At 30.2% G+C, this 12195-nt stretch overlaps 1 protein-coding gene across 1 annotated transcript in view; it reads left to right on the top strand.

Annotated features, from left to right (window-relative positions):
- The first annotated feature begins 645 nt into the window (after positions 1-645).
- Positions 646-12195, top strand: part of LOC129945005 (uncharacterized) — a 28002-nt gene continuing 16452 nt past the window's right edge. Inside the window, exons 1-4 of the mRNA XM_056054669.1 lie at positions 646-774; positions 1413-1650; positions 1715-1960; positions 2046-2240. Of these exons, the coding sequence (XP_055910644.1) occupies positions 708-774; positions 1413-1650; positions 1715-1960; positions 2046-2240 (746 nt within the window). The 5' untranslated portion in view covers positions 646-707. The remainder of the gene's footprint in view (positions 775-1412; positions 1651-1714; positions 1961-2045; positions 2241-12195) is intronic.

Below are 12195 nucleotides of genomic sequence, written 5' to 3' on the forward strand. Positions count from 1 at the left end.
ACATGCCAATAGCTCCCTACAATTCCTGGAAAATTTAAAACACCTCCCAATCCAAACAATATCACTTAGTCACAGGTGGCGTTTTATTTAATTAAACAAATTTAAATCAATTTTGCTATTTTGACATCAAGCTATTTCAAATTTTAATTGTATTTACTGTTTTGGCAATCACGATGAGCCAAGCCATATGTCCATATGTCTATAGCTTTTTAGCCAGTTCTGATCTCTCGAATCTTGACCACCTTGAGAAAACAAAAACACCAACAACCCGGCTGGATTTCAGTTTTATTCTTTTTCGTATTCACACTTTTTTCTGTTGATATTATTGTTTGTTCTTGTTCGTCATCTTCTTTCTTTGGTTTTTTTCTTTTTCGTATTTGCCAGCATAAGGAAATAATTTTATGATTAGGAGATCGAGTATTTTTTTTTATTTTTTATTAAAGAATTAATTTATTTTCCTTAATGTGCGAGAGTATGCGTAGTGGTGCGAAATTTTATAAATGCGCATGTAATCAGAGATGGATTCTACAGTTGCTTGCGCATTGGACTTGAAAGGTTTAGAGTCGAGAATTCGGTGTGGAGTTCAAAGAAATTCTTAAAGCCACCCCTTCATCGAGCTATAGCTTATTTTAATTAATTAACGTTTTGGTTTTCAATTAAACTATTATAAAATTGAAGTGTAAATTATACGAACAAAAATTAAAAAAATGGTTTCGCGTAATTTGGTCTCAGTGTTGCTGTGTTTTGTATTCATGCTGGGAGCACAAGCTTTTCGTAAGTTTTTTTTTCAAAATTGTTACAATAGACTCAAAATTATTGTGAAAGTGATTTTGGGATTCGTGAATACATTCTTGGGCAACATTTTACTCGTGTAACTTTGAAATCTCTTTGAAAATGTACTAAAGAAAGTTTGTCTCGGCTCATGTATTTGTTATTATTTCCCCGTTTGTATCCAAACTTCGGCGTAAAGCTTAATCTTGATACACGAGTTTTTTAGAGAAAACGCCAAAATCAGCTGTTGTTGTTATTGTAATTATTAAAATGATTATTGAACAACTTAAACAAATTTGATGATTTTCAAACAGTGCCGGACATTTATATTTTGTCCAAAATGTTGACAGACAGTAAACGTTCATTGGGAACTTAATATTTAATACTTAAGTTGGAATTGCGTAACTCTTTGTATTTCTAGAGTATTTTGTATTTCTAATATATTGGTGAAATATTCACACCGTTTACAGAATCCGATGATTAAGCTGCGGAGGGAGCCAATTGGCAATTTTGACATATCTCGCTCCGAATATATTCGCAACTCCTCCGTCCGGCAAGATTACGAAATATTTTAAAAATGTTGATATTTGTGTTTTATTTATACATATAATATTGACCTTTGATCAATTTTCATTTTACAGCTGCTGATGTTGAACGGTGTCATGCTGGAGACGTAGAATGCATTCGAAAATCAGCTGTAAACCTATTACATAAGTACTCAAAGACAGGATATCCAGAGGCTGGTTTCCCAGTTCTAGAACCATTTACACTCAAAAAGTTTGATATTTCTGATGGTCGTTCCGGTTCATTGAGTTTCAAATTGAACTTCAAGGATGTTTTAGTCGGTGGATTATCAAATGTTAATTTTGACAAAATGGTGTAAGTAGATAATAGAGATATTTTTGTGTAAATTATTTCTCATTTACCATTTTCTTTAAACTAGTGGCTTTGAAGCAGATCCAAAAACAAGCAAATTTGAACTGTACGGAAGTTTGCCAAAGTTGACATTGCGCGGTAAATATACTGCCGATGGTCGTATATTAGTTCTTCCCATTCAAGGTGATGGCGATGCTGATATTACAATTGTGAAGCCTAAATTTTCGGTTAAATTCAAGCCAAGCTTGAACAACCAAGGTGGCAAGACTTACTTGGGAATTGATAAATTGAAGATCCTCATCGAACCAGAAAAGTAAGTTGAGACTTGACAAATTTATATCTACAGAGTTAATTTTAATACAATTTGTTCTGTTATATTTATTCCAAAACAAAAACAGAGTTCAAATCAAACTTACAAATCTATTCCATGGTGACAAAACTTTGGGAGAAAATTTGAATTTATTCTTGAATGAAAATTGGAGTGACGTTTGGACTGAATTACAACCATCAATTCATGTAGCGATATCGGAAATTGTACGAAGTGTTGCTTTGAATGTTTTCAAAAAATTCCCCTATGAAGATTTGTATTTGCAGTAGATTTAATTATTATTATAAGCATTTAAATTTGTTTTTGTTTTGAATCATTTTTATTTAGTCCATTAAGATTATTTTTCATTTTTAGTATTCAATTCATTCAAAATTTACATAAATTGTATACTCATCTCTTAGAAAAAATAAGATACGTATAAATAAATATAAGGAACTGATAAATAACAGGAATTTTAAAATAATATAATTTAATTCGTTTAATTTTATTCTATGAATTATCTAAGCCACTTATAAAGGTTAAGCCTAAGGTATTAGAATTGATATATCTTATTCTCTCTTTCTTATTCATGCATTTTATTAAAAAAAAAATAAACCGCCAAAAATAAATATTTGATGTGAGATATGTATATTCGTATTTGGAACGAATTTGGTAAGGAGACTTATAAGATTATCGGGTTGGAGCCCTTCCAAATTTTAGTGCAAAACTTCTACAAACTAACAAATAATTTCCTTAGCGTATGTTCCATTTAGATTTTAAGACCCGCTCAGATGAGATTCAAACCTCAAACCAAAATTGCGGGGCTGTTTCCCACTAAATAAGAACTACCTTATAAAATTTATAACCTAGATCATTTTCAGACCAGAAGAGTAATTTTATGAAGGAATAAAATATATATATACTGTGAATGCAAAAGAAACTGCATACACCCAACTTCCCTCCCCAAATTATATTGTCCGCCCAAGCGAAGTTTCAGTATTTGATTGAGAATTTTCCATTTTTTAACTAAAAAAAATATTTGTAATATTTAATTTTGATAAATTTTGGTTTTAAAGTTCTTGTATTGTAATCATTCCGATTTGTCGAATTGAACATTTTTACGTTTGACGATGTTCATAGAATTTGAATGAAAGATTTTTAGAGAGATGTATGAGTGCTTGAGTACGTACGTTCGTTTTTCGTCGTATATATGCCAAGAATCACTTTTATATATAATAACAGCGAAAGCTGCAGAATTAAAAAAAAAATGAGTCTAGTTTTTTTTTACTACACCAATTCAAAAACCCACACCACCACTCAAAAACCAAAAGCGTTAGAAATTTTGATTAAATTTGGGATCATAAAATTTTACGTAGTACCATTACCTAAAACAAAAGTTCAATGAAAGGTTTTTTAATAAATCATGAAAATTTAACCAAAATGTTTGTCACCTCAAATATTCTACTAACAAAAACGATATTAACACAACTTAAATTGTATGAAAAGAAAGAATAAGGTTTTTGACATTTGATAAAATTTTGAGCAAAACAATTTTTAATACAAGAAATAAAAGCCTAATGAAACGCTCCTAAAAGTTGGAAAATTGATTTTCTACACGAATATCCTGGCAACAATTTAAGATATTGTCTTTAAACTAGTTTCATATTATAAACAATATTGTTTTAAGCATTCGATAAAATTTAAAAAAAAAAGAGGCTTGGATGCGACCTATACTAATAACTTCTAATTTTGTCTGTCGATTTGTCTTGCTTAAAAGGTTTGTAGGTTTTCGGGTATTGTTAAAAAAGTTGTTAGTTGAATTATTCTTTCAAATTTTAAAATTACCAACAATATTGTTCATATAAAGAAATAAAAAAAAAATAAATTGGGTGGCGCGACAGTCCGTTGAGAACCAAGGCCTAGTGACTTACAACTCACAACCATTCCTGTGTGCGAGTAATGTTGTCAGGAATGGAGGGGACCTACAGTTTATATGCCGACTCCGAACGGCTAATTTTTGAGAAAGCACTTTTTCATGACAATAGTTACTCTTGGAGAATTTGTCAATTCCTCGCAAGAGGCAGTACCCGTGAAAAGACTTTAGATGGCATAGGCAGGGATCGAACCCAAGACCTCTAGCATGACAGTCCAACGCACTAACCATCATGCCACGGGTACCACCATATAAAGAAATAGTTTAGTTTAAAATCTAGTTTTGTTAAATAGATTTTTAGTCGAAACATTTTTTTTTACCAAATTCTTAATTTTTTACAAATTAGATGAATGGCTTTAACTTAAGAGATATCAAGAACCGAACATCAATTTTTACCAAGTTTACGTACTATTTTTTGTAGATTTTATGTTTCAATTTTTAACAACTTTTGTTAAATTTTTATTTTTTTTTTAAATACTGTCAATTCGATTAAGTCTTAAATTTTTATTTTTTAAAAGATAAAAGTAGTTTTAAGCTAATATCTTAAAGTTAAAGTACCAACTTTGAGCAATGTTTTTTTTTAGGTTTTTATTTTTTATAAAAAAAACTATCAATTTGATTTTTCTCACAATTTTACCAGATATAAAAACGTTATTTTTCGTATTCTCAAAATTTTCGAGGTAACACATTTTTTTTCAGTTTTTTTTTAATTTATAAAAAAAACATTGATTGCATTTTTTTCAAAAAATATTTTTGTTTGGTATCACGTTGCAATATATGTATTTTATAAAATTGAATTCAAGTGTCTACTGGTGTTGGTTCGCAAGATATTTAGTATTAAACAAAATGTTCACCTTTTTTTAATTTTCTTAAGAGCCCTTTCTGCGTCTTTCCGCCTTTTTATCTGTATTACAAAATTTATTTGAAGTCGATATCTCTTCTGGTTCTTAAAAGCTATGGACGACGAAAAAACACCGCAAACGTACGGACGTGCACACGCACGCACAGACAACTTTCTAAAAATCTTTTATTTCGATTCTAGGGACCTTAAAACGTCGAGAAATGTCAAAATTTTCAATTTTACAAATCGGACCTATTACAATAACTTCCTATGGGAAGTTAATTAAACTGTCAGTTTTCTTAAAACATCTATGAAAAATAATACGCAAAATTGGTTAAACCGTTTGAATATCTCGAAATAGATGATATTTCATCCTGTGCAAAATTTTTTAATAACCTTAAAATAATGTTTTTAGAATAATTTTAAGTCACTACTTTTCTTTGTTTGCATAATAGGTACTTGATTAAAACTGACAACAATATTTTGCACATGATAAAATTGGTTTTATTTCAATATTTGTTTTTGTTTCCGAAATTTTTAGTCAAACACAAATTTTAGTAACGTTTTTTGAAAGTTTTTATTTCTTTTTGCAAAAATTCAGATTTTGATATTTTTAAATATAACACAGAATGAAATGCTTTTGAAGTCAATACATTTACTTATTTACGAGATATTGAAGATCAATTTAATTAAAATAAAAAAATAAAATTTGGGGATTTCAATGAAAAACAATGAGTGTTGGATTTTTGATCAAATTTTATTGAATTTTGAAAACAACAATTTTTGTGTCTAAAATTGTTGACATTGATACAAATTGGTTTTCGACTTAAAATGTCGAGAACAAAAACAGATATTGAGCTAAGACTTATTTAAATTCAACTTAAACAACTTCAACTGAGAAACAACACAAAACTGATAAAAAATGGTTTTTGACTCAATTGCATTTTATAAGAGGAGACAATATATTGACTTCAAATTATTGTATCTGACAGAAAATGTTGTTATAATTATTTTAAGTTCTTAGAAAAGACGACAGACGGGAACAGATGAGAAGTTATCAGTATTCTTCGGAATGCAGCCTGTTTTTTTATTCCATTTCAAGCGTTAAAAATAACTTGCCTTGAAACAAAATTGACTTAAAAGAAGGGCCCTATTACGAAATTTCTTCACAACTTGTTTTACGGCGAAACTAGTGTTAAAGGGGTTTCAAATCTTAAGTTTGTTCATATATTTTTTCAGTTTTCATTTTAACTTGACAATTTGGATATCTTTTGGGCTCTTTTAATTCTCGAACCTTTGATTTGAGCTTAATCAAGTTTTGAACAAATCACTTGGTTATTATAATTATTTTTATATAATGTTCATTTGAAATTCAACTTGATGTAATTTGATAGATATCAATAACCGGACATCAATTTTTGTAAATTTGCGTACTATTTTTTGTAGATTTTATGTTTTTATGAACAACGGACTGTTGGATTTTTATTAAAAAAAAAAAAAACTCCTGAATATCGAAACCAGTATTTTTTGTAAAAAAAACTGTTAATTCGATTTTTTTCAAAATTTTACTGAATGTTGACAATAATATTTTTAAAAGATCAAAGTTTTGAAAAGATATTTGAGTCGAAAATTAATTTTTACCAACTTTTGTTAATTTTTTAGTTTTTAGTAAAAACTGTCAATTCGATTTTCTCAACATTTTTCCAAATGTTGAAAACAACATTTCCTATAAGTTAAAGTTAATTGAAAGCCATAATCTCAAATTTTCAAAAAGATATTTGAGTCGAAATTCAATTTTGATTAATTTTTTTTAGGTTTTATTTTTTTATAAAAAAAATATGGGCCTTGAAACGTCGAGAAATGTCAATTTTTCAATTCCACAAATCGGACTCATTACAATAACTTCCTATGGGAAGTTGAAAACTCTTTAAAAATTAATTGCTTTTCAAATATTTTTAAATAATATGGAACGAAAGAATTAGCGTATTTTTACAATGTTATAATATGAGTTATTTTTAAAAAAAATTTAAAGTTTGAATCTGCTCTTCAAAGTTGCCTGCGTTTTGAAGCAAAATCCTTAGTTTTTTATTAACCGCACATATTTGTTTACATCAGATGTGCAATTTGGGTTATTGCACCCTCAGAAGTGTGAAAACCCTTTTATAAAACGTTTCGTTAATTTCTTAACTCACTTTATGTTTTTGTCATCAATATACAAAATAATAATACATATACCATATAAACTTCATTGCGTCTGATTTTTTAAAATATAAATCATACTAATTGGCTTCAAAATGTACTGAATATTGTTTATGTACACATAACGGTATTAATAGTCATGATAATTTCCAGATATCGCGATTTCTGCCATTGTTTGAACAATTCAAGTTCATCGTCTAGCGGCACCGTGCGTTAAACGCCACCAAACCAATACCTGTTTATATTCAACTTTTAAACCAACCCGTTTGTTTCAAAACCATCTTTACTATGAATTTGCCTTGAACTTGATCTTGTGCTTGGTTTGAACTCGAGTTGATTTAATGTTATTAAGAGGCACGCGCTAGAAATAGTAACTGATTTAATTAAATTTTTTAACTACATATTTATACCTTATACTTATTTAATTATAATGGGATAATAAGAGTCAAAACCATGACTATTGAGCAAGGGTTGAAACTCAAGAGCCGAAATATGCATTGACTTGTTAAAAATGCTCATCTCGAGTTGTTGGTTTTTTCTTTAAATTAACTTAAACTTATTTTCAGTTGCAATTTCATAAACATAAAGTTGATTTAGAAGCTTGCTTCCATTGTTTTTTTAACCTTTGCAAAATTGAAATATGATTAATTTGTCTTTGTCTCGTCTGACTAGGGAAGTGAATTGGAGTCAAAATTTGTGGAAAAAACTGGTTGGAATAGGATTCGATTTTAGAGATAATAAAAAATGGGCAGTTTATTTACTTATTTAAATTTTGTATTTAAATATATAATTTTGAATTAACAGATTTACTAGTTTTTTTTTTAATTTATTTTAATTACCAACCATTCATGCTCTATAACCAAAACACAAACCGGATAAATTTGGTCGTAGGCGTAGTTTTTCATTCAGAAAAGCCAGTTTTTCAACCACTACATTACATAATTTAAAGATAAAATGGCGTAGGGAAATATGACCCAGGATGTACATACTCAAGATTTAATATTTAATTTGGGGCTTATATGTAAGAAAACTTAAAAAAAAATCTTTGTTTTGAATTTAATGAACTTTTAGTTTACTTTGAAAAAATTGATTCCAAACTATGCACACTAAGCAAAGCTTTGTACAAAAGATACAACAATTACGAAAATGTTGGATTATTTCTACAAGATTGCTTTAAATTAGTTTGTAGAGCGAAAGAGAACAAGTCCTTAAGTTGATCCTCTAGGCCAGGGTTTTTCAAAGTGTGCTCCTCGGAGCGCTTAGTGCTCCGCGAATAATATCCAAGTGCTCCGTGGAAATATTTGAAAAAGTATAAAATTCCAAGACGGACTAGTAACTAGTCAATTTTAAGCTTCTGATCTTGTAATTTTGATAATTGATAAATGTACCTATACATAAAACTCCACGAAGATTAGTGAGAGTGCCGATTGAAATAGAAACAGTTTTTTTTTTTTTTTTAATTCATGCAAACTTTTAAACGTAGTAAGGTGAAGTTAATTTGCAGGTGCTTTTAGTGCGTGAGTGAATTTTTGAATGAATCGCTGGCTTAGGTAAATGCTCCACAAAAGCACCCGCAGCTTTTTAAGCATTTCACCGCACAAATTAATCTCAATGGCTTTATTTTGTTTCTTCTATTTCGGTTTCCATATATTTACTAATTTAAGTGGGAAGGAATATAAGGCAATAGAGACAGCGTGGGCAGAGATTACTGAAGGTTTTGAGTTTGATAGTTTGCCTAGTACTAGTTCCACGGTGATCAATGTTACAGAAATAAAATGCACGACTGGGTCGCACGAACTTGCTCCTGTATGCAAAAAGTCTTTTAAAAAAGTACTTATATAAGATTTAGAAATATACCTGTAAAATAAGTTTGTCTTCAAAGACATAAATGCCATTTAATTTGTCAAAAAAAAACGCACGATCTTTGTATATGAAAACCATAGTACTCTCATGAGAAGAAACTTTTAGGGCGACCAGTACCAGATGCCGAGTCGTTGGCGTGGCGTTAGTATCGAAAGTGGAGAAATTCAGCGGGACCGAGAGAAAAATATTATTTCCATTCCTATAAGCAGTCAGCAGAATAAGGGATATAATTTATTTTCGACCCAAAAAGTCTATACAATTTCCTTCATATTTGAGTCTATCCTTGTATATGTTTTCACATAAAGAGCTTTTATATGAAGGTTGATGAATTTGTTTTTGTTTTTTTATATCAATGCACCTTATATAAAAAACGGAAAAGTAAAACAAAATGGCTAAATATTGTATCTAATAAGGGGATGAAAGACACTTTTGCATGCTTACGTCAGCTGTTTAGGATCTTTTACCGATATTTGTTTTTATTTAATTTTAATTCATAAGTCTGCTTTTACTTGGGTACGATCTTTGTATATGAAAAATGGTTTGAATTATGTATAAAGCTACGATGCGATTCATATAGATTCAACTTGTTCCTTAAAAGCTTTTTTTCTTTAGATAGCTTTATTGTAATTTCATATTAGAAGAACCAGGATGGAAAATAAATAAGATAAGAAAGAGGCATGAATGTTTAAATTGTAAAGCGATCGCCTATTGGTTGTGTAGCGAGATAGCAGGTAGATGTCTAAAACGACTAAAGAATAGTTCATTGGCGAGCTTAGCTTTATGCAGATAGATAGATAAGGACATGTTTATGATGATAATGAAGGAATGTTATTGGTAGCTAAAAGGTACATACTACATTCCTTCTTTACTATAAGTTTTCAGAGCTAACATGGAGTTTTTACGTTCAGTTTATTTATTTTGTTAAAGTTTAAAAAAATAACAAGCATACGAACAGGTACAAGAAATTGCTATTCATTTGTTGTTTACAGTCAGGCTTTTGTGCGTTTGGGATTTTAGTTATGAAGTGACACGTAAGCAGTAGTTGTAGAAGTCGTACGATTAAATATATCATATTCTTTAATCCGATACAGTTGCGCTGCATGGGCCGCAACGTTGGTATTTACAGTAATTTTAGTTATAAAAATACATAAATATGTACCTATGCACTAATTTAGATGAAAGCTAGGAATGTAATTACAATTTTGTCAAAATAATGAGCTCTTTCGGGCTCATGCACAGTTAAAATATTAAAAAAAACTGTTTTAAGATTCAAATTTTCGCCCGAAAAATAAGTTTGTCTTCAAAAATTTAAATGACATTTTATAAATAAAAAAACATTTGATTTTTCAAATTTTTTTTTGAAATTCGTAAGAGCGGTTTTTTTTTAAATTAATTTTTTATATATAAAATTTTTCAATTTTGTTCTAAAAATATTTTTGGTATGCAGTTGTTTAGATATTAAAAATATACGCTACACATTTAAATTTCGTAAAAAAATGTTGACCTGTTTTTGAGATATCGAATTTTGAAAAAATAAAATTCAATGTTTTTTTTAAAATCCAAATAATAAAAAATTACACTTTTAATAATCAACTATTGTAAAAACAATATAAGAGCTTATTCAGAAAAAAAATTATTGAAATCGGTTTAAAAGTTGTTGAGAAAATTAAAAAACAAAATAACGGTTCTATGAACGGTACCTTTTCTGAGCAATACAAAAATTTGTTTTTCTTATTGAAAGAAGCCAAGTAAAAAAATAAAATTTTAGAGAAAATTTAAAGAAAATCTATCGGTTTGTTTTTGAGAAAATTCGAATTTTCGTTTTTTGACCAAAAAAATTGTATGGTGGCCACTGTTAGTTTTGATCTTAAAAAAAAAATTTAAAAAAACGCCTAACGCGAATCTGCTCAAAACCTTAACTTCTAAGTTTGAACTCAATCGACCCAATGGTTTAGGCTGTAGGAGCGTGGACAGACAGACAAAATCGACCGGACGGAATCGCGGGACCCACTTTTTTCGACTTCTCTACCATCGTAATAACATGTTTGATTAAAATCTCGAGTTCGAAATTTTGCACGAATGCAAAACTTACCATATAGTTCCTATATGTCGCAAGTAAAAAATAGTCAAAAGGAAGTACCACGATTAATATTTGAATTTTGGATTTGCTGAGTCAAGTCGCAACAAATCTCAATGCGTAATTTGCCACAAAGTGTTGTCGAACAATGCAATGTTTGCAGCAAAAATCAAACGTCACTTTGCAGGGATTCATCCATTTTGCAAAAGCAAATTAACTAATTTCTTCAAAAGAAAGTATGCTGAACTAACTAAATCTCAAACTATTATTACTTAACACTCATAAGCAGTGAACGAAAATGTGTTGCTGGCATCCTACTTGTAAGGTTTCCGAAAAGCGCAAACTGGTGAAGCCCATACCATTACTGAAAACTTAATAAAGCCATGTGTTAAAGACATTCTTGAATGTTTGTTGGGTTAAAAGGCCAAAAAATTTGTTGACCCCATTTCCTTGTGAAATAACACAATATCAAGACGAATCGGAGACTTAGCGGAAAATGTGAAAGCTACTTTACTTTTACGAATAAAAGTCACAACATTTGCGCTGCAAATGGATGAATTAACGGATTTTGCAGGTTTAGCTATTTCAATAGTATTTGTGTGCTACCAATATCTACAATCCTTTCAAGAAGATCTGCGCTTCTGCAAGCCGCGCGCCGCTGCGCTGTTGGCAACAACTACTACTGGTGCTGACATTTTTTATTTGATTGAAATTTTTTTATTGCAAATGACATACCATGAATTAACTGCGTGGATGTATGCACGGACGCTGACGGTGCCAAGGCCATGACTGCATAAATATCCTGTGCCGTCGCAAGAATAAAGCACATTGTTAAAGGATGCACCAATATCCATTGTGTTCTACACCGGCATGCCTTCGCAATGAATAAAATGCCGGTCTCCTTTAAAGACGTGTTGCACGAAATTGTGAAATTAATTAGCTTTATTAAATCACGGCTAAAGAATACAAGGCTTTTTAAAGAATTGTGTGATGACATGCGTTGTCTACATACGCCTTTACTTCTTCACACAGAATTAAGTTAGCTTTCTCGCGGAAAAACACTGACCTGGCTTTTCGAAATGATAGCTGAAGTAAGAACCTTCTTCATTGACGACACCTTTGTTATTGAAATTGGTGGATAGTAGGTTTGCTGAATAGCTTTCTCCACTATTTTCCAGGCGAATTCCACCTGCCGCTTTGGAAAAGCGTTGTTGTTTGATTGATCTGACAACAAATTCCTCTATAAAAGAGTTTTTCGCAAAGAAAGTCTTAATCATAATTCTGGTGTATGTTGAAAGACGAGTTCAGTTTACTGTCAGAGAAAGCTA

The sequence above is a fragment of the Eupeodes corollae genome, chromosome 1, assembly GCF_945859685.1.
Source record: "Eupeodes corollae chromosome 1, idEupCoro1.1, whole genome shotgun sequence".
NCBI lineage: Eukaryota > Metazoa > Arthropoda > Insecta > Diptera > Syrphidae > Eupeodes > Eupeodes corollae.